At 51.4% G+C, this 23,086-nt stretch overlaps 1 protein-coding gene across 2 annotated transcripts in view; it reads right to left on the bottom strand.

The window, feature by feature from the left end:
- The window catches only part of GNAL (G protein subunit alpha L), a gene marked incomplete at its 5' end in the record, with an annotated part of 102,031 nt that extends 101,270 nt beyond the window's left edge, over positions 1-761 (bottom strand). Inside the window, 2 exons of one of the 2 annotated variants that reach the window (XM_081097628.1) lie at positions 428-533; positions 645-761. In XM_081097628.1, the coding sequence (XP_080953754.1) occupies positions 428-533; positions 645-761 (223 nt within the window). Of the gene's footprint in view, positions 1-427 lie in introns of both variants that reach the window. The other variant, XM_081097627.1, reaches the window with a different exon arrangement.
- Between the last annotated feature and the right edge of the window lie 22,325 nt (positions 762-23,086).

Genomic DNA, 23,086 nt, shown 5'->3' with positions numbered 1-23,086 from the left:
GCCGGAAAGGAGATGCGCGAGCCGCCCCCCCCCGTGGGTCACGGAGCGTGGCAATCAGTCAATCCAGGGGAGGAAACCCCCAGCGGAGCAAACCCCCAGCGGAGCTCATCAATTAGTAATAAGCGAACCGCCGGCCCCACCCGCCAGGCGCAGGAAAGAGCAAAACCACGGGGCAGGGCGCTCTCGGCCGAGTCGCCGAAGTCAATATTGTCGGGCAAGAATCGTTCCGCGCAGGATTTGAGGCTGACAAACCGCTCGGTATCCCACGTCATCGCCCCCCGGCGCGGGGATGGCGCCGCGCGAGCCCGGGGAGCCGCGCCGGGCCCCCCTTTCGTCCTCCCTCCCCCCCCCCCATGCCCCGCGTCCCCGCCCCGCGTCCCCGCCCCGAGCTCGCGCGCCCGGGCGCTCCGGCGCCGACGGCACCTACCCAGCAGCAGCAGCCGGTGCGTCTGCTGCAGGTCCCGCTTCTGCTCGCGGAGCATGCGGTCGATGCTCCTGCTGACTTTCCTCGCCTCCCGCTCGGCTTCGCGCTCCTCGGCGCGCAGCGGGTCCGGGCGCCGCCTCCACTCCTTCTTCGGGGTGGCCTGGGGCCGCGCGCCTGCCGGGCCCCCGCCGGCCCCCCGAGGGGCCGGGGTCCGGGCCACGGCTCCCTCTGCCGCCGGGGCCGGGGCCGGGGTCGGGGCCGGGGCCGGGGCCGGGCCGGGCGGGGCGTCCTCCGGGTCCCCGAAGAGCAGCGGCCGCAGACTGTAGCACAGACCCATGTGGGCGCGGGGCTCAGGCCGGGCGCTCGGCTCGGGGGCTGGAGGGGGCTGCACCTGGGTCCAGGGCACGGGCGCGGGGGTCCCGGGCCGAGGACCGCGGCCCCTCACGGCCCGGGCGGGCCATTTTGCATTGTCCGCCGGGCGCAGGGGCGGCCGCCGCCCGGCTGCAGATCACCTGACAGCGCCGGAGCCGGCCGCCGACGGCTGCCCCCGAGCCCGGCCCCCCTTACCGTAAATGCCGCTGCCCCCGCGGCGCGTGTACCGTAAGTGCGGCCGAAAGGGCCGACCCCGTTACCGTAATCACCGCAGCCTGGGCAGGTCCGCGTTACTGTAAGTGCCGCTGACGGGGCATCTCCAGCCTCGCCTCCCGGGCCGGCCCCCGCGGCCGAGTGGAGCGCCGCGCGTGCGGGTCTGCGGTACCGTAAACACCGCCTCCCCGGCCCGGCGCGCAGCTGCGGACGATGCGGCAGTGGCGGTGGTGGGGCTGCGGCCACCCGGGGCTGCCATGGCGGCGCTTAAGAAAGCCAGCGTGGCTTTGGTCGTGGGGCAGGCGAAGGGGCAGACACTGGCTTTAAGAACCCGCATTCCTGAATATACCACCCGCAGAGCTCTCCGCGCCTGGCCGCTCCCTTTTCCAGCTTTCGTCACGGGCACACGTGGCCGCGCAGTTTTGGTTGCCCGCCTTAATACCGTTATACCTTTGATCTGGACCATAATCTCCAAATCATTGTCAACAATGACCATACTAATCAAAGAACTGGAAATGAGCACATGTAATCGTCATATATTATTTGTATTTGCTAAAACAAGAATATGAAACTGCACCTGTAGCCCGTTTTTTAAATCAATATGTTTGGGGCAGAGAGCAGAGGTGCATTCAGACTGGTCCCTCTTTCCCGGTCCTCTGGACACAACCCCCCAGAGGCCCCCACCTCCTGGTTATCTCCCACTTCACATCCATCATCTTACAGAGCTTTTGCAATCGCTTTTAAGAACTCTGCTATAAACCGTGTTCCTTAATTTTGACCAAAACGACATGGAGTAATATGACTGAAAGTTAAATCTATTTAATATAAATCCCATTAATACAGGAGATAGGGCTGTTTAACGAAAAATAGTATGTCACACAGTTACACTGTATCAGTCGCACTGTTCGATTAAATTTTTAAATAAAGAAATTGGAGACCCATAATTCATATTCATTTTAAGGTCTTGTTAATAACATACGATTATACCATACTAGAGGTCCAGTGCATGAAAATTCATGTGGGGCGGGGGAAGGAGAGGGGGTCCCTCAGCCTGGCCTGCCCCCTCTCTCAGTCCAGGAGCCTTCAGGGGATGTCCTACTGAAGGCTTCCGGGAGTGGGCCTAAGCCGCAGTCTGGCCTGGCCTATCAGGGGAAGCCACCCCCATCACCCGACTGTGCCTGCCTTGGCTTTGTCCCGAAGGACCTCCGGAAGGACGTTTGGCTGTCTGGTATAATTAGCATATTATGCTTTTAGTATTATAATGTTTTGGACTTAACATTATCTCCAAATTTTTGCCAAAATTATGCTGTACTTTTAGATCTTTGAATCTAAAGGAGGACTATAGCAAACCTAACTTGGGAAAACAGAAGTTACTAAACATCACTGTCATTTTCACTGTTCAGTCATGCACCCATCTCCATTTATCCATTAATTTATTTAATATTTATCAAGTACCTACAATGTGCTAGGCATTCTGGTTGGTACTGGATGAGACAATAGAAACGGGTCTTTGTGGAATTTATACACTGGTAAGGTAGAACTATGTTCAGCGATATAAATGCAAATTGCTACAAAAAAGTGTCCCCATAAAGAAAACTCCAGGTACAGATGACTTTACTGATGAATTCTATAAAACACACAAGGAAGATAGTAATACCAATTTCATATAAACTCTTTCAGAATATAGAGGAAGGAAAAACAAAACTCAATGACTTGCCTGAAGCCAACACATCTTTGATACAAAAATCTGACACATAAAATATAAAGCCAGGAAATTTTAGGCCAATATTGCTCCTAAGTATAGATGCAGTAAAGATTTAAAAATATTAGCCAACAATGTAGGAAATAGTATGTCCTGATTAAGTGAGATTTACCTCCAAAATGCAAGGTTGATTTAACATTTGATAACCAGTGTAATTCACCACATTAACATGTTAAAGAAAAATGGTATAATCACCTCAATAGATGCAGTAAAGCATCCTATCTAATAATAGACAAACAGGGTAATTGACCGTACCTTCCCTACGCCTCCCATTGGCTAATCAGCACAATATGCAAATTAACCACCAACAAAGATGGTGGTTAATTTGCATACGGTGCGAAGCATCGGAGCGAAGACTGAAGGTGGCTCCTGCCAGAGCAGCGAGGGCTTTGAAGGCGGCTCCGGCTGGAGTGAAGGCCTGGGTCCTGGGTGCTGGAGGAAAACCGGTGCTGGCAGCCAGGGGTAGGGAAGGCCTATTGCACAAATCTTTTCGTGCAACAGGTCTCTAGTTTGAAATAATTTAACATCTGTTTATGAAAAACTAACTCCCAGCAAACCAGGAATAGAACTAAACTTCTGATAATGGAACATTCATTAAAATCCTAGAGCTAGCTCTAATCGGTTTGGCTTAGTGGATAGAGTGACGGCCTGCAGACTGAGGGGTCCCGGGTTCAATTCCAGTCAAGGGCATGTACCTTGGTTGCGGGCACATCTCCAGTGGGAGATGTGCAGGAGGCAGCTCATCGATGTTTCTCTCTCATTGATGTTTCTAACTCTCTATCTTTCTCCCTTCCTCTCTGTAAAAAATCAATAAAATATATTTTTAAAAAAACCCTAGAGCTAACATCATAATGGTGAAACACTGAAGACATCCTTTCCTGACATTGGTCACAGGCTATGATGTCTGCTTTCACCATTTTCCTTCAACGTTATGCTTGAAGTTCTAGCCATTGCAATAATGCAACAAAGGGAAAGTAGAACGATTGGAATGGGAAAGTAAAATTGTCTGCATTCCCAAATCACATAATTGTGTATATAGAAAATAGCAAGGAGTAATCTATTTTTTTTCTTTTTTTAATATATTTTATTTATTTTTTACAAAGAGGAAGGGAGAGGGATAGAGTGTTAGAAACATCTATGAGAGAGAAACATCGACCAGCTGCCTCCTCTCCTGCACACCTCCTACTGGGATGTGCCCACAACCAAGGTACACGCCCTTGGCTGGAATCGAACCCGGGACCCTTGAGTCTGAAGGCCGACGCTCTATCCACTGAGCCAAACCGGTTAGGGCAAGGAGTAATCTTAAAAGCATTCTACAACTAATATGTGAGTTTGCCAAGCCTAACTGACTGGCTCCCTGCCCATTCATCTGCAGGGCAGGTTTGAGATCACTGCCTCTGGGCAGGTGCACAGCCATGCATTCCCTTGTGTCAGGGCCCAATCCTGTCCAGAAGACTCCTGAGACCTTCAGCTTTTCTGAGTGGCAGCCCACAAGTCCCCCCTCTCCCCTCCAAAGCTGTGAGGTGGCTGGGGATGGGTCAGGATAAGGTGTTTTTAAGCTGTGTCCCCTCCTTGGGGAGTGGCCTTTACTCAGCTTGGGCACAGGCCCCTATGGCTCTGGGAGTCTGCTGACTGGCAGAGGAACGGGCTGACCCAGCACTTGCCATGCTGTGGAAGCAGCGAGTGGAGTAGTCCAGTGTTTAGTCACAGGCAGAGACAGACACGGGAATTTAGGAAGAAGAATACTGCACTGCTAAGGTGCAAGCTGGAAGGGACAGGTCCAGGGAGGCCATACCATGCAGAACCTTTCTTTTAGCAGATTCCGGGTCTGAATCGTGGCATGCGAGCCAAGCTGTTAAACTGTCACTGGAACAGGATTGAGCCAAGGCCAGTCTGCCCTGGCACTAGAGTGTGTCCCCGGAACGGGGCTGAGCGGAGGCGGGTCTGCCCCAACATGGTTTGGGATGTGCAGGTTCTTGTGCAGGAAAAACGTCAAAACAAGAGTCCAGCTGAAAGCGAAAGTCATTTTATTAAAGCGTAGATCGTTGAGGCAGGAGGAGGGCCCTTAGAGACAGGATCAGGAGGGAGGGGGTAAGCCTGGGACAAGCTGCCACTGACCACAGCTCCCCTGGTAGCAAGTCTTCAGAACTTCAGATAAAGAAAGCGAAACACATGCCTGAGGGAAGGGGCGCAGCCATGCTCGAGGGCGTGCGCGTGCTGCCATCCTGGGTTCTGAGGGTTTTATCTATTTTTGAGAGGCGGGAATTTTAGGGGAGACCCCTGGGGAAGATCTCAACAGAATATTCATTGCTTTCCAATTGTGTCCTTGAGTATGCTGATGCATCAAAACGGGCTGGGGTCAGTTTCATCTCTGTCTTGGGTTAGTCTGGCTCTAACTGCTTTTTTGTTTTTGTTGTAGTTGTGGTTACCTCATCTCCTGACTGGGGTGATTTAAGCCATCCACTCTTAGATATCTTTGGGTGGAGGAGAGATTTAAACCATCCGCTCCTAGGTGTCTTTGGCTGGGGAGGGTAGAGGCTTGCGGTTTATTAGCTGCTAATTGCTCGTCCATTTGTTCAGCTATTTGTCTCTGTTTCCTCATTTCACTTGTCAGGAAGTTTTCCTAGTGTCTTACGAACCTGCCTCACAACCAGGTATCCTGGGCCTGTCCTCTGCCTCACACGGTCCCGGCTGTCTCAGACATGGAGTGGCAAGCCTTGCTGGGCCTTCTCAGCCCATCTTCTCTAGGAGTCCAGAAGCCAGAGGGCTGAGAGGAGCCGACACCTGACCCTGTGGTAGGAGGTGGCTGCTCCTGAAGGTGTCTGTGGCCAAAGGGGAAGAGGTGAGGCACCTGGTGTCCTGACCCCCATGCCTCATGGGAGCAGCACCTCACGGCATCACTGACTCTCCTTACTATTCTCCTCCGTCTCCTTACAGCCTATTCCTGAAGCTGTTTCCAGCACTCACATTGTCTTTTTTAAATTTATTGTTGTTAAAAAGTTATTTTAAAGAATTCCTTTGCTGTGGAAAGCTCCCCGCCCCCAAACATTCACTTTGTCTTTTTTTTTTTTTTTTTTTTTTCACTTTCAGTCTTGAGCTCCTGGTATTTCCAAAGTGGGGACAAGGGGTGGAGGAGCCACAGTCTGTGGAAGATGGAAACCGTGGGTTACACAGACCTCAGAGGACCTGCTCGTCTCAGGGCTTGTCCCAGCGCCTACTGGGCAGTGGGTTTGCGGAACAGAGAGGTGAGTGGTGATTTCTCCCCGTATCCTGATCTCAGACGGGCTGCGGTCTCTGTGCTGCAGCTGTGTGGCGGGCTTACCAGGGGTTGGTGTCCAACAGGATGTCTGAGCACAGCGTGCCGTGTGGGCCTGAACAGTGTGGCCTCATGTCTTTGGCCTTACCTCCTCCGATGTCTGTGTGTGTGAATGTCTACACACACACACACACACACACACAGTTTGTACTCCTGGGCAGTGCCTCCTGCCGTCACAGGGGCTTTCCGATGGTGCGCTGTCCCGAGACAGCGGATGCAGGGGGCCGGGGCAGGACTTCCCGCCGCGGTGTCCTCCTTTCCTGGACCAAGCAGCCTGACCAGGTGCCGCGCTCTCCCCTCAGCCACATGGCCAGCATGACTGTGCTTTAGGAACCACGGTGACACTGACTGGACAGTGTGTCGAACTGTCCTATCTGGCATCCCTTTTCCCTCTGGGATTGCTGTGCTTCATCCACTGGCCTCCCCCTTTCTGCCCGGCCCTATCTGTCCTTCAAAGACCTGGATAGACCAGCAGCTCAGGAAGCGATTCCTAAATAAAGATGATCACGTGGTGTCCTGAGTCATAGGAAAAGAAGATTCAAATATGACGGCACCATCCCCCTTCTCTCCCTTGCTGGCATCTTTGTTCTTAGGAAGGCTGTCACTGTGGTTTAACTTGTTTATTAGATTCCCACCCTCAGAGGATGAGTTTATGAATGACAAGGTTTTGGTCTTTTGATTTCCCCCTGCTTCTGCCTCACCTCTTAAGGCACATGTCTCCTTATGCACTCCTGTCCTCAGGAATCCCAGAACCTGCAGGACCCCAAGATTTTCATGAGTCGGCAGTCAGAGAAGTTTACTCCTCTGACTCAAAGATGTCCTCTATTCATATTCAGCAGGAAGCGGTGGCATAAGTATGACCCTCATCCCTAGTCCCTCAAGAATGAGGATCGAGAAATATCGGGGGCTGGTGGGGGCGGGGATTGTTAGGTAGGACAAGGGTCTCAAGTTCTGGGCAGTTCTAAACGGTATTACCAAACTAGAGGCCTGGTGCAGGAAATTCATGCATGGGTAGGGTCCCTAGGCCTGGCCGGCGATCAGGGCCTTCCTTCATTCTGCGCTGCCCCCTGGTGGTCAGTGCATGTCATAGCAAGCGATTGAGCTCTCGGTCTCCTGGTTGAACTCCCGAGAGACACTTTGCATATTAGGCTTTTATATATAGACTAGTGGCCCGGTGCACAAAAATTTGTGCGCTCGGCGGGGAGGAGGGCCCCTCAGACCGGCCTGTGCCCTCTCGCAGTCTGGGACCCCTCGGGCGATAACGACCTGCTGGCTTAGGCCTGCTCCCGGGTGGCAGAGGGCAGGCCCAATCCCTAGGTGCAGCCCCTGGTTGGGCTCATAGCAGGGCCGATTGGGGAGTTGGGGCGCCGCCCCATCATATACAGAGCAGGGCGATTGGGAGGTTGTGATGCCACCCTCAGTCATGCTTAGGGTAGGGCCGATTGGGGGGTTGGGGCACCGCCCCCTGTCACACTCAAGGCAGGGTCGCTGGGGAGGTTGCAGCACCACCCCGTCATGTACAGAGCAGGGCCCATCAGGGGGTTGGGGCATTTTCCCCTGTCACTCACAGAGCAGGGCCCATCAGGGGTGTTGGGGCTCTGTACCCTGTCACGCACAGAGCAGGGCCAATCAGGGGGTTGGGGTGCCGCCACTCTCACACTCAGGGCAGGGCCGATGGGGAGGTTATGGCTCTACCCCGTCACACACAGAGCAGGGCCCGTGGGGAGGGGGTTGGGGCGCCGCACCCTGTCACACACTCACACACAGAGCTGCAGGGCGATCAGGGGGTTTGGGCGCTGCCCCGTCACGCTGATCCCGGTGCCGGGAGGCCTCGCGGCTCTGCTGATCCCGGTGCTGTGAGGCATATTACCCTTTTACTATATAGGATAGAGGCCTGTTGCATGGGTGGGTGCCGGCTGGTTTGACCTGAAGGGTGTCCTGGATCAGGGTGGGGGTCCCCACTGGGGTGCCTGGCCAGCCTGGATGAGGGGATTATGGCTGTTTGCAGCTGGTCACACACCCTTCAGGGTGGGGGTCCCCACTGGGGTGCCTGGCCAGTCTGGGTGAGGAGCTGAGGGCTGTTTTCAGGCTGGGGGTGACTGAAGCTCCCAACCGCTCCTTTTTTTTCAAAGAGGTCTTAAAAGCTGTCAACCAGGCTCTAAGGGAGCTAGAGCTACACAGAATAGACTTGACCCAGGCAATTCAAGCAGTAGTACTGGCCACCATTGGGACTCCTACAGGTGTACTATTCAGGAGGGTCCTCTTTATTGGGTACACTTGGCCTACAGCCAGCTTGCTAAAGTAATGCCCCCAACAGCGGCCTACGCCCTCATAGGATGGAAGCTCAGGCAGGCTTCGCTTACCCTATATGGAAAAGAACCTGACACTCTCATACTTCCATATACGCAGGAACAAATCTCTCATCTATTAACCACAGATCTAGAAACACAGTTACTTCTCCTAAACTACCCAGGGCAGGTAGATAATCACCTACCCAATCATAGGCTCCTCCAAACCCTCCAAAAGGTACCGTTAGAGACACTAGGTCTGGTACGCCCCTCTAGTAAACCTATCCCTGGGGCACCCTGCGCCTTCACTGACGCGGGTGCCGGGAGCCGGTCCATCCTTGCTGTTTCAAGGGACCTGGCATATATGGCATACTGTTCTTAATATGTTTGCTCACCTTCTTGGCACTATGTGTTTTAACCAAGGTCTCTGAGAAAGGTTGTTTCCCCAGGCAGGGATTTTCCCCTGAAGTTAGCGAGGGAATAAAACCTCTTAACTAAGTGCCAGGCGGGTAATTAATCACTTTAACTACGAACAATCATGCTTAAGCTACATAATCTTTACTCCCTGGAATGGAGATAAGAAACGCCCTAACCTTTGTAATAGAGATTGATAGGATTGAATCAACTGGTATAAATACAGATGTAACAAGACAGAGAGAGACAGAACCTAGGCACAGAACCTACACAGAACGTTCTCTAGAGACAGAAGAACTTCGCTGGAGAGAACATGGCAAAAGATCCTGGACTGAACCTGACTACAGAAATTGGCAAGAGAACCTGACTAGAACCTGGTGACTGAACCTGGCTGGAGAACCTGGACAGAACCTGGCTGGAGAACCTAGTGAGGGAACATGGCTACAGAACCTGGCTGGAGAACCTGGAGAACCTAGCAAGAGAACATGGACACAGAACCTGGCTGGAGATCCTAAGCAGAACCTCTCTGGAGATCGAGACCAGAACTTGGCTGGAGATCCTGGCTAGGCTGCTGATCAACTGAACGCTGCCTCCGTGCCATTCCTTCTTCGCTGACTCCGTCCACGCCTTTGGGGACCCCTGGACCCGCTGGGGTTGGACCCCGGCACGCGGGGAAGCATTACTGTGCAGCAATAATAAAGTCCCCTAAAACTTCCACCAACCCCACTTATCTTAGATATACTTATCAAGGCTCAGCACAAGTAGGAGAACTCAGAGCTATAATATACGCCCTTCTCTACTGTCAAAATAGTCCAGTCAATTTATTCTCAGATAGTGCTTACGCAGTGCATACGGCAAAAAATATAGGGTATTCCACCTTAAGAGTTAAAGATACCCTGCTAGATCAGAGCCTCCAACTCCTAAAGGACATCCTAGAGAACCGTAAACAGCCCTGGTATATCCAACACTTACGGTCTCATACTGGCCTACCAGGCCCACTTTCCCTAGGCAACGCAGAAGCCGACAAGCTAGTTCTTACCCTACAACCCATAGAAGAGGCCAGACTCCTGCACACCAAATTTCATATGTCAGCCTCCTCTCTCCATAAGCTCTTCCCCCATCTGCCCCTAGCTCAGTGCAAGCACTTCATACGTGCTTGCCGATCCTGTGGCCCTCTACTACCCCTCGGGCCTTTACAACCCAGAGGGGCCAATCCCCGAGGACTACAGCCCAATGCCATATGGCAAGCGGATGTCAAGCATGTCCCAGCATTTGGCAAATTGAAATATGTCCACACAGTCATAGATACTTGCTCAGGAGCCACGTTCGCCCAGGCCCAAACAGGGGGAAAAGCCACCTTCAAGGCTGCCTTTCTCATCCTTGGATTCCCGTGGGAGGTAAAAACTGACAATGGACCATGCTACACCAGCACTCTATTTCAAGACTTCTTAAAATCACACGACATCAAGCATACCATGGGCATCCCCTATAACCCCCAGGGACAGGAAATTATTGAAAGACTACACAGGGAACTCAAGGCCCAACTGATTAAAGAAAAAGGGGGAGTGATAGGGAGAAATCCTCATACACTGCTAACCCAAGCCTTTTTTTTTTTTTTTAAATATATTTTATTGATTTTTTACAGAGAGGAAGGGAGAGAGGTAGAGAGTCAGAAACATCGATGAGCGAGAAACATCAATCAACTGCTTCCTGCACATCCCCCACTGGAGATGTGCCCACAACCAAGGTACATGCCCTTGACCGGAATCGAACCCGGGACCCTTCAGTCCGCAGGCCGACGCTCTATCCACTGAGCCAAACCGGTTTTGGCCCAAGCCTTAACTACTCTCAATTATTTTCATTTTGATGAGCATGGATTAACCCCTATGTATAAACATTGGGGAGGACTCCAGGACATACCAACACCTCTTCCTTTGGTCTGGTGGAGAGACCCACTCACTGGAGCCTGGAAAGGCCCCGACCTGCTCTTAACCCAGGGGCGAGGGTTTGCTTGTATTTTTCCAGAAGGCGACAAAAGTCCCGTGTGGATCCCTGCTCATGACGTCAAACCCTACACCACCAGAGATGAGCCGTAGATCGCCACCATCGCCCCCCGTGGAGGAAATGGAGGACCTGACCATAGAAGAGAACCAGCCCCGACAGCGGAGACGACCTAGACACGAACGAGCCCACCCCATCACCTGGGGTGACATCAAGGCTCTACAGGACCAAGCCGCGCGCATGGCGCCAGAGGGGAACCCATCGGCAGGAATGTCATTCTTATTAATGTGTGCTATCATCACAAAATAGCACGGGGGCACACAGATAAGAACTGTGGACTGTGATACCTCACCCTGGCGTTCTCATGCCAGTTGGTGTAGACGGTACCCAGTTTCCAGTGGCATGTGCCTCTGCTACCCCTTTTACCCGTCTATAAGGCCACCCTTCTATCTCCTTCTGAGTAGTGACAACTCCTTTGCTTTGGCGCTAATTAGAAAGGAAGGGGGAGATGTACGTAGAGCTCGGGAAGTATGTCTCAGCGCTGCGGCTGATGCAATGGTGTGAGCACATTCCATCATGACATGCTTCCTCGGCACACCAGGAAGTAGCAACGCCCGCCTGAACGAACTCCTAGAGCAGCCGTGGGCAAACTACAGCCCGCGGGCCGGATTCGGCCCTTTTGAAATGAATAAAACTAAAAAAAAAAAAAAAAAAAAAAAGACCGTACCCTTTTATGTAATGATGTTTACTTTGAATTTATATTAGTTCACACAAACACTCCATCCATGCTTTTGTTCCGGCCCTCCGCTCCAGTTTAAGAACCCATTGTGGCCCTCGAGTCAAAAAGTTTGCCCACCCCTGTCCTAGAGCCACGTGCACAGTACCCCAGCCTTTCAGCCATTGGTCGCCTGTAGCAACGTGTCTCCCTCTGACTGGTCCCCTCATGCTATATATACCCCTGTAGTTCCACAACAAAACGGATCTGCGTCACCGAACCTGGTCTCCGGAGTTGTGCATGCAGACGCCCTAGCGCGTTGGGCTCCGTCGTCCTCACCCCCGAGGGCCCCCCTGCTTCACATGTCTACCTTAGAGAATGAATGAGCTAAAATTATGTTAATCACGGTGTCCCAAAGGAAGCAGACATGGGTAAGGTGCTGAGGAGAGTGTTCCTGCCCCCACCCATTTCGCCTCCAAGCTTGGGGAAGGAGACGCAGAAGAGTAACTCGTGCCTGGCTTCCTGGGTGGGACCCTGGGATGTCAGCAAGAACCAGAGGGAAAATGCGGCTGTGCTGCAGTTTGAGTTCAGGGCCACAAGCAGCCTTGAATGCCAAGAAAGTACCAGACAGAGTCAGCACCTCCAGGGACCAGGCAGCCACGCACAGGACAGTCTCTGAAGGGAGATTCTGGGCTAGGTGATCACCACACTCCATGTCACACCATCACCTATGTTCACAGCAACGGAGACAAGAACCCAAGAGTGGGGGTCAGAACGGGAGGTGCGAGCTGGAGCTGGCTCTCCTGGTTCACGAGACCCCATTGTGCCCAGTTTTCTAGGCCCCCTGCTCAGGGACCTCATACTGGGAGCTTGAGATGGGCCATGGTGGGAGTATTTCTATCATGGAAATTAGCAAATTCTAGAAATGAGGACTTTTTTTTCTTGGCGATCCTGCTTTACCAGTATACCATTGGGAACAAAATGAGAAATTCATTCAATCCGAGGGAAACAAGGTCTCTAAATAGAAGCTCGGTTGAGTTATAGGACAGTACATGTTATTGTTTGTGCACGCTAGGTTGGCGAGAGCAGTTTATGTTTCTTTGTTTCATGCTGGAAGTTGCCGTCAGGTGGGGTTCCCAAGGGCTGATCCCAAGACAAACATTTGGATGCAAGTGGTTTGTTAGGACAGTTCTCCCAGGAGAAGCCAGTGAGAGACTAGGAGAAGCCAGGTAGGAAGGAACCACACACCAGGTGGGAGGGACTTCAGGTGCCATTTCAGCTCCACCTGACCCAGGGGTGCTGGAGCCTGAGCCATAGGAGGCAGACGTGGTTCTGCCTGGCCGAATGGCGGGCTTTCCTGCACCTCAGTGATGAACCGCTGGCTCTGGGCTGCTCAGGGGGCCATAACTCCCAGGTATGCCCAGCTCTCAGCACATCTAGTTGAAACCACTCCAGCACCCCAAAGACTGTCTTCTGAGGAAGATCGCAGAGGCAGAAGCTGCAGACTTATTTCCCGAGGGTCTGGGACAGCCGCTGCAGCATCTACTCCAGGATGGCACCTGGAAGATGAGATTGATTTATTCATGCTCTTTGGTTCTTGGCCCATTGTCCTCACTGGTCTGTGCAAAAGGCCCCTCTCTTATTTTACTTGTCCTGCCTTATCCCCAGTTCCAACTTCCATCTGTTCCCATAGGTACTCACTCTCATGTGTTGGAGATCAATACCAGTTACAACATATGGACATGTTTAAAGATTACAGGTTTACATAAAGTAACTCTGTGTGTTTTTGCATGTGGACATACATGCGCAAGGCTGCTTATTTATTATTATTACTAAAGGCCCGGTGTGTGAAAATTCATGCACTGGAGTGGGGGGGTCCCTCAGCCCGGCCTGCCCCCTCTCACAGTCCAGGAGCCCTCAGGGGTGGGAAGCGACCCGGCGATTAGGGTAAGGCGATGCCCCATCACACCTCTGCTGCTGCCACTGCCAACAGCACAAGCCTCGGCCGGCCCAGGTTGCCTGAACCTTGGGCGGCCCTGGGTGGCTAGGGGGCTGAGGGGACTGGGAGAATCCGGAGGCAGGTGTGCGGAGTGGCCTGGCGGGCCTGGCCTTGCTGTGCGCCTGCCGCCTAGGAGGGGCTAAGGGGACTATGAAACAGGGGGTCCCTCGGGGGTGAGGATGATGGAGTCCAATGCGCTGGGGCATCCTGCATGCATGACTCCGGAGACCAGGTTCAGAGACACAGATCTAACTTTATTGAGGAAGTACAGCCATTGAGGAAGTATAAAAAGGGGTAAGCAGCCAATGCAGTAGGGACACGCTTGCTATGTTATCCAATGGACGTGAGGGTCGGGGCTAAGAGGAGGTGGCTCCTGGAGATTTGTCAGGTGGGCGTTGCCACTTCCTGGTGTGCTAAGGAAGTCTGTTTGCTGGAGTGTACTCACAGCGTTGCTTCGGCCACAGCACTGAGATAAATCTCTTGAGCTCTTCCCACATCTCTCCTTCCCTTTTTATAAGTGCCTGCTGGATGTGGATAATCATAGCTTGCTGTGTATTTATTCTTTGGATCATGGAGTAAAAGCAGCGAAACAAGCAGAATGCAAGGAGGCCTCCTGCTACTAGAACGGCCCATATGAATATGTTAGCAGGATTTAACCAGGAGGTTAGACGGCTGAGGGCAGCACTTATAAAACTAAACTCAATGGGTTCCAGCAATTAGATAGTACACAAGATTGCTGGGTACAAGTAAAAGCGCTACAATTGCTTTGTAAGAAGAAGAAGGGGGGTCTCACACAGGGCCAGTAACTAAAACTCTGAGTGGCGTTGGGGTTGACTGTGACGTTGTTGTCCCATCTACTTGTCGGCTTTTTTCCAGGTGCCATTATACAGGCGGGCCCCTTTTAGGCCGGTGAAGGCTCTTTGGTCAATACATGTATCAGGCCCGCAAAAATCCCACTGCCCGAATTGGGAGCGCAACCCTTGTATGGGGTTTCTTAGTGCAAATGGTGTCATTCCCTTTCTTAACTGTCTCCCCCAAATTCCCAGGGCGCCCGTCTGTGTGTTGGGTTGGGAGGCATGGAGGCATTCTACCCAGGGGATGCTCGTGGAAGGGAGGAGTATTGGAAGGGTTAAAGAGAAGAAAACTGGACAGAGAAATTTGTTTTGCTTGCTAGTAGCTTGCGTCCTTGAGTCCAACATAGTTCAGATAAGTAAAAACCAACAAAGAACTCTCTCTCCCTGCTCTCCCAGCCAATGGCCTCTTTTTTTTTTTGCATTAACCATTTGGATATTGGGAATATTGTTGCAGATCCGGTGGCATTTGCTGCAGCTGTGGGGTTAACATTCACAGGAAAGAGTCCAGGGGTCTCTAACCCTAAAGATATCTTTGCTCTATCTCTCTGGCTACACGTGGATTGATATATCCCCGTCCATGGATTATCATCCATGTCCCCCACGAAAGGATTACTTGGGGGCCGCTGGGCAGTTAAACTTTTTGGTCGCTCCGTGAGGGGAGCGGGGTGGAGGGGGGGTGACTCCGGCAGGAAACCTCCTGGTGAGACTCCCCTGCTTTTACCTCGCTAGAGATTTTTTCTGTCTTAGTTTCAGCCTTCCTTGAGCTTTGAGAAACTACTTTTGGCTTGTCGAAAACAGCCCAGGAATCTGCGGGGGCAGAAGGCTCTGGAGGGGAATAGGGAGGCAGAGGGTCTTCTGTTCCCCTGCCTGCACCGCTGGTGGCGGAGAGCCAGGGGTTAAATGCTATTAGGACATCCCAGAGCTTTTGTAGCTCCTTTTCTGTTACTTTTACTCGCCTACTCTGTATCAGCGCATGGAGTGCCCGATGGGCTGAAGGGGGGAAGGTTTCCCATCGTTACAGAGGGTCACTGACCCGACCTGGAGCTTGCCGTGCCGGAGTCCCTGCTCGGGGCGCCAGATGAAACAGGGGGTCCCTCGGGGGTGAGGACGACGGAGTCCAATGTGCTGGGGCATCCTGCATGCACGACTCCGGAGACCAGGTTCAGAGAGACAGATCTAACTTTATTGAGGAAGTACAGCCATTGAGGAAGTATATAAAGGGGTAAGCAGCCAATGCAGTAGGGACACGCTTGCTATGTTATCCAATGGACGTGAGGGTTGGGGCTAAGAGGAGGTGGTTCCTGGAGATTTGTCAGGCGGGCCTTGCCACTTCCTGGTGTGCCAAGGAAGTCTGTTTGCTGGAGTGTACTCACAGCGTTGCTTTGGCCGCAGCACTGAGATAAATCTCTTGAGCTCTTCCCACAGGACTGGGCGCTGCCATCTTGTGGCTGTGGGCGCCACCATATTTGAGGGCATGACAGTCAATTAGCATATTCCCTCCTTATTGGCTGTGGGCACTGCCATCTTTGTGACAGCATGAGGGTCAATTAGCATATCCCCTCTTTATTAGATAGGATTATTATTATTATTATTATTATTATTATTATTATTATTACTAGAGGCCCGGTGCACAAAAATTTGTGCACTCAGGGGGGAAGGGGGAGTCCCTCAGCCTGGCCTGTGCCCTCTTGCAGTCTGGGACCCCTTGGGCGATAACGACCTGCTGGCTTAGGCCTGCTCCCGGGTGGCAGAGGGCAGGCCTAATCCCTAGGTGCAGCCCCTGGTCGGGCTCAGAGCAGGGCCGATTGGGGAGTTGGGGCGCCACCCCCTGTCATGCACAGAGCAGGGCGGATCGGGAGGTTGCGATGCCACCCTGTCACGCACAGGGTAGGGCCGATTGGGGGGTTGGGTCACCGCCCCGTCACACTCAAGGCAGGGTCGATGGGGAGGTTGCGGCGCCACCCCCTGTCATGCACAGAGCAGGGCCAATGAGGGGGTTGGGGCGCTGCCCCCTGTCACGCACAGAGCAGGGCCAATCAGGGGGTTGGGGAGCTCCCGCCTGTCACGTGCAGAGCAGGGCCCATCAGGGGGTTAGGGTGCCGCCCTCTATCACCCACAGAGCAGGGCTGATCAGGGGGTTGGGGTGCTGCCACTCTCACACTCAGGGCAGGGCCGATGGGGAGGTTATGGCTCTACCCCATCATACACAGAGCAGGGCCCGTGCGGTGGGGGGGGGGTGGGGGCTTGGGGCGCCGCCCTCTATCACCCACAGAGCAGGGCCGATCAGGGGGTTGGGGCACCACCACTCTCACACTCAGGGCAGGGCCGATGGGGTGGTTATGGCTCTACCCCGTCACACACAGAGCAGGGCCCGTGGGGTGGGGGGGTTGGGGTGCTGCACCCTGTCACACACAGAGCCGCAGGGCGATCAGGAGGTTGGGGAGCTCCCCCCTATCAGGCACAGAGCAGGGCCGATCAGGGGGTTGGGGCGCCTTCCCCTGTCAGGAACAGAGCAGGGCCAATAGGGAGGTTGTGGCCCTGCCCCCTGTCACACACAGAGCCACAGGGCGATCAGGTGGTTTGGGCGCTGCCCCCTGTCATGCTGATCCCGGTGCTGGGAGACCTCGCAGCTCCGCTGATCCCGGTGCTGTGAGGCATATTACCCTTTTACTATGTAGAATAGAGGCCTGGTGCATAGGTGGGGGCTGGCTGGTTTGCCCTGAAGGGTGTCCCGGATCAGGGTGGGGGTCCCCACTGGGGTGCCTGGCCAGCCTGGGTGAGGGGATGATGGCTGTTTGCAGCTGGTCACACACCCTTCACGGTGGGGGTCCCCACTGGGGTGCCTGGCCAGTCTGGGTGAGGGGCTGAGGGCTGTTTTCAGGCTGGGACTGAAGCTCCCAACTGCTCCTTTTTTTCTTTCTTTTTTTTTTTTTTTATTCTGAGCCAGCTTTAGCTCTGAGGCTCCAGCTCTTAGGCCTCCGCTCCTGAAAGCAGGTATCTGGTTTGTTTAGGTTCTACAATCGAAACTGTGTATCAACTCCAGGTCTGAGATCCTGGCTTGCTGAAAGCTGTTTTCTGGGGTTTTGTTTAGCTTCTATTTTTGTAACTATGTTTCAAACTGCCAGCTCAGATGCCTGCAGTGGCAGGCGGGGAACGGGGAACGTTGGAGTCCTTCGTCACTGAAGCAAGCAAGCCTCATGTTAGTTTCAAGCTGCCTGGCTGCCGGCTGCCATCTTGGCTGGCAGTTAATTTGCATATCTCGCTGATTAGTCAATGGGAAGGGTAGTGGTCGTACGCCAATTATCATGTTTCTCTTTTATTAGATAGGATAATTTAGGGAAACCAGAAACACAAATTTTTGTATGAAATGGCACAGTGTTTAAAAGTCTATAATCAATGCAAACTTCCTTAAAACACTCTGTGAACCAATAACCTGTCTCTTCTGGTTGGATTGAACCGATGAGGTGTCAGTTTATGATCTGTCACTCAGGGCCTGAGGCCGCACATGCACTTGCTTCACGTGGGTTAGGTGGTCGCCCTTCCCTACCACAGGGGGAGTAGTAACTTTCTCAGGGTGAAAATGGTGAGAATCCATTTACACAGAAATAAACAGTCAAATCAGCAGTATCTTCTCTGAGCCACTCTTTAGGGAACATTGATTTTCCTGAAATTGGCTATTGATCTTATTGGCATTCATACCAATGTTTTAATCAGTGTTTTCCTTAGAAAGTTAAGAGTTTCTCCCTTTGTTTTTCAGAAGAATGGGAAGCAAAGGGGTAGAGATGTTTTATTTCTAAATTACAGCTTCAAAATGTAGGGGCTTTATAACCCCAACATTCCTTTAAGATAATTATAAGCTGAAGGAGGTAAGATTTATAAAGCTTCCTTTTTAGTGCATTTCCAGGAATACTGTGCCTGCCCTTCCTCGCACAGGCCTCAGGTCTGTGCCCAGGACCCCCTAGTCCACAGAAGCTCGCCTCCCCCAACCCAAGTCAGACTGGGAATATGGGCTCATTTAGAGTTTCTTGCTGAGTTGAACTGTTCATCCCACGGCTTCCTTTGCTTCTATAAAACAACTTTTAAAAATAGTCACTTAAAACGGAGAAATCGGCTGAAGTTACAGGGATATCTCTCTCTCTCTCTTTCTGAAATGGTGTCATCGCCTTAGCGCTACCCCAGCAATGAGGAAGGGCTCAAAGGCCAGAGGTGTGTATAGTAACTTCTTGGCCTCTCATGTTAGATCTTGTTGGACACCTAGAACCAAGCCTGCCTTTACCCACTGGATCTCCAGATAGAAATCCCGAGGACCCCAATCCTTACTGGGGGCTCCCTTTCGCTTCTGGGCCACTCTGTGCCTTGCACAGAATAGTGCTGTGGTAACTTATGTGGGCAGCAGAGATAGATACCTTGGCTGTACATAAACATGAGCTTTATAAAGTGGACAACATCTTTAAAACAATCACTCACTCAAGCAAATATTTAAGAGCATATCATTTATACATTTGCTTAAATTTTTAAACACACAACCTTTATTCATGCAACTATCTGCACTTTATGAAAGCACTCGCCCATGTGTCATCTCATTTGATCCCCTCCAGACCCCCTGAGGTAGAAGAAACTGATGGGAAGACGCCAGTTTTATCAACCGGGAAAGTGAGATGAAATCTCCAGGCCTCAGTTACCAAACTATGAAAATGGAGACCTAAACATGAACCCTGGGTCTCTGACTTGAGACCCGAGCTTTTCCCACTTCACTGGGCAGTTTTTGGGCACCAAAACTTGTTCTTAAACATTTACAAGAAAATGTGCCAATCCCAGTTGCAAAGGATTCTGTTAAATAATATGTTGCATATCAGCAAAACACTTTAGGAACTAGAACAAAATCGGTACCTGAGAGAACGGGTTAGGAGAGTCATGAGGGGCCATATGATGTTAAGCATCCATGCCTGAGCCGTGAGCACCTCTGCCTTCCTCAGCAAACATCAAAGCCACCAGAACCCACAACAGTGTGGCTGCTACAAGGGCAGTGCTCAGTCCTGAGGGCCTTGGGGACAGGCACCAGTTTCATTCACTGTGGATGTAACCACTTTGCCCAATACCCATCTGGGGACCACCCCTTTCTGTCATAGTCCTTGTACTTTTGGAGGGGCTGATGCCTGCCCCCAGCTCTGGAGTGGACATATGCCCCTGGCCCAGCCCATGAGGTACCTTATCAACAAGACCACAGTGACTTATTCAGGATTAAGCAGGTGACCCGAATTTGGACCTCTTCCCAAAACTTTTGCTGGAACTATCAAAGAAGAAGCATCTCTTTTGAGCTTAAAAATCTAAATATAAGGATGATGTAGGGAGAACCTACTTGAAAATGAGGCCAATACAGAGTGTAAGCAAAGCTAAGAAATCAGCAAGTGACCTGATAATGTGAGTCCCTGGATATAGTCAAGCTTCAAACCACTACATCCCAACACTTCTGATTATCTGACTCAATAAATCCTGGCCCCATTTTTTATATATATGTTTACTGATTTCAGAGAGGAAGGGAGTGGGAGAGAGAGAGAGAAACATCAGTGATGAGAGAGAATCATTGATTGGCAGCCTCCTGCACGCCCCCTACTGGGGATTGAGCCCATAACTTGGGCATGTGCCCTTGACAAGAACCAACGCTCTGACCACTGAGCCAAACCAGCTAGGGCCCCCCCTTTTCTTTGTTTAAGTAAGTTTGAGTTGGCTTTCTGTCACTTGCGACCAAGAGTCTTGACTATAAACTAGCCTTGATGAGAAGTAAATGCTTATGAAGTGGTATGGCGAATTATTGTTTTAAATTTGTTAGAAATTTGTAACGGAAAACTGTATAATCATATGGTCATAGCATGTTTGAGAATATATGCCATGGTTATGATGAATGGCATTAATATTTGTAAATAAATCACTAATAGAAATGCTGTGTTCTAAATTAGGTGAGCATGGCTAACAAAATCATGCCTCAAGCATGGCTGTGCAAACAAAGTGAAGAGGGAAAGCCTTCTGTGTTGTGACATTCGTTCATCTCACTAGAGGAAGGAAGGGACTGGGATAGAATTCAGAGTCATTCACTCAGTGGAAACGACAGATAATTGAATGAGGCAAAGTTCCAGTTGTGGCTGGAAAGGGGATTCATGGGACCAAGCAAACCTGCAAAGTCCTTGGGCATCTTATCTGCCAGTCTGTCCTACCAATGACAAGCAAGTGCCCTGCATGCACAAGGGCTTCTCTTTGTACTTGTTGGCATTGACAAAGCCCTGGGCTGAGAGGTACAGAACTCATCTGCACAGCAGCGTTCATGCGTCCGTGGGGATGGTAGCAGTTGTGGCCTCTCATGCTCCCTTTCCACTAACAAAGAGTATCCACTTAGCTCACCAAAGACGACAGTCAACATTTGTCTGCTGCCTATTATTTTAGGGATGCAGAATTCAATCCCAGCTCGGCAGAGCTGAAAGGGAGCCGGAGACTCTTCTATTCCAACCCCCTCTAGAGGAAATGAGCTCCAGAAAGATCACATGGGACAAGTGTCTTGGGCAAGTAACTACACCAAGACCATACAATTAATGATGACATTGGGGTGTAGCCTGTCCTGGGGTGAAGAATTAAGTGTAAAATACTCTCTCATATTTCCTGCCACATGCCATTCTGCATACAGATCACCTCCCTGAAATCTCTGCAGGCCAAATCTTTACTTAAATAAGGATGACTACCCCCTGGCTGGACCTCAAAGCTTAAGTTCCTGGTCATCACAGGCCTAGAAACTCAATGCTGAGATTAGCAAGGGCAAGCTTTATCTCTTCTCTGGGCTTTATGCACCTCTCAGCTCCTAGGTTAAACGTCTGGTCCTGGTGTGTCTTACTGGCACCCCAGGGTCTCAAGCCTACTAGATCCCAGTCCAGATCTTTCTCTCCTACATCAGGGTGACATTCAGAGACAGCCTCCATGATCAGGAAATAACCCCCCGATGTTAAAACTGGAGGAAACCTGATCGAATCCCTCATGTGGATGACACAAGCGAGTGCCAGAGACATTACATTCCTGGTCCCAAGTCATGCAGCTGGTTAATCACAAAACAGCCTGGGACCTGTCTCCTGGTCACAAACCAGGGTCCTCCTCACACGTCCTGCTGCCCTCTCCCCCCGATTGTGAACTGCCACTCTGCCAAGGACTGGGTGCCTGAGATGTCCAACCTGAAAGCAAATTTCCATAATCCAAGTACTTTATTGACTTCTTGGATGAAATGGCAAATCAATACTGTTAGCAAATTATTTGATTGAATTCAGTATGATAGAAATCAGCTGATACATTATAGTATCACTCAAAATAACTTAAAACTACTGACTAGGGTAATTAGGACTATTCCTTCCATTTTTTTTTTTAATCTGAAAGTCATGGAATAAAAAAAAAAGTTTCATGGAATATTTTCCTTATCACATTTTAAAATATTAATTCATTCAACTACTATTTATTAATGTCAGGCACAGTTTTAAAAATCATGGCCCTCATGCAATCATATGCTCTCACATTCCTGGTCGGCATCACATATTTTATGTTTTTTTGTTTCATAAATCTATGCAAGTTAAGAAGATTTTAGTGGGGTTTTATTCATGTGCTTACAGGGCACTGTGAAAATTACAAAATCCGTAGTCTTTGGCCTTTGGGAACTTTAATGGGGGGAAAACCAGGTATGTAGACACTCAGAAAAAAATGATTAGTAAAAGATATTAAGATGAAGTGACAAAAGTTAACGGTCTCAAAATAAGTCCTGAAAACAATTCAGAGGAAGAGAAATCAGAGGGCAACGCTTGGAAGCGACCAGCTCGTCAAGGGACAGAGCCAGTGTGGAAGAGGCATGGCCAGACAGCACGACGCAGAGAGAGCTGGCACCTCGGGGGACGGTGAAGATGCCGCTATCCTGGCCGGGGCGGCAAAACCCCTGGGCCCCTTGGAGGCCTGACTGAGACGCGGCCTATTAAAATCAAGGCTACCAAACTTTTAAGCAAGAGACTAACACACACACACACACAGTCTTCCTCCCGGCAAAATTCAGGGCAGGTTGTAAGAAAGACAAGTCCATGTGCTTCCTGCTCAGATGCCCACTTTGCACACCAGGCACTAGGCGCTGGGTTGGGTGAGAAACTGAGGCTATGACCGCCCCTCGGGGGAGCAGACACTGAGCAGGTAAACATCGCAGCTCCTGGTGAGGACAGGGAGTGAGTTCACAGGATGCGGACAGAGCTTCCCAGGGAGGCCCTGTCAGGTAGGAAAACGCAAGGAGGCTGTGGATTTTCTTGGACCCAGATGAAGGGTGAGAAGGACCGAGCCCAGAGAGAGAGGGGGAAGTTTCCAGAACAAGGGCGCCAACTCTGAGGTCTGAGGCGGGGCAATGAGGTGGCTGTCGGTGGGCAGTGGTCCCGGGCCAGCACACCCTGAATGGGGACAGGGCTCAGAGAGGCAGGACCACGTCAGAACTGCCGTGGGCCTGTAGGTCCAAGAGATCATTGCAGAGCAGTAAGACGGAGTGGCAGGGCTGCACTTATTTTTATTTTATTTTATTTTAAAATTCTGTGGCTTTGTGGAGGGTAGATTGGAGTCAGGAAAACAACCAAGAAAGGCAGTAGCCACTCCTTACTTGAGAACTGCTGAGAGCCCCGGGCGGGCTGTGAGAATTGGGATGTAGTGGGTTCGGGTCCCCTCCCTTTGCTCT

This window comes from Myotis nattereri (assembly GCF_964212035.1).
Source record: "Myotis nattereri genome assembly, chromosome: 8".
Taxonomy (NCBI): domain Eukaryota; kingdom Metazoa; phylum Chordata; class Mammalia; order Chiroptera; family Vespertilionidae; genus Myotis; species Myotis nattereri.
The sequence above is the reverse complement of the archived record's forward strand: the minus strand, read 5'-3'. Positions and strand labels throughout refer to the sequence as shown.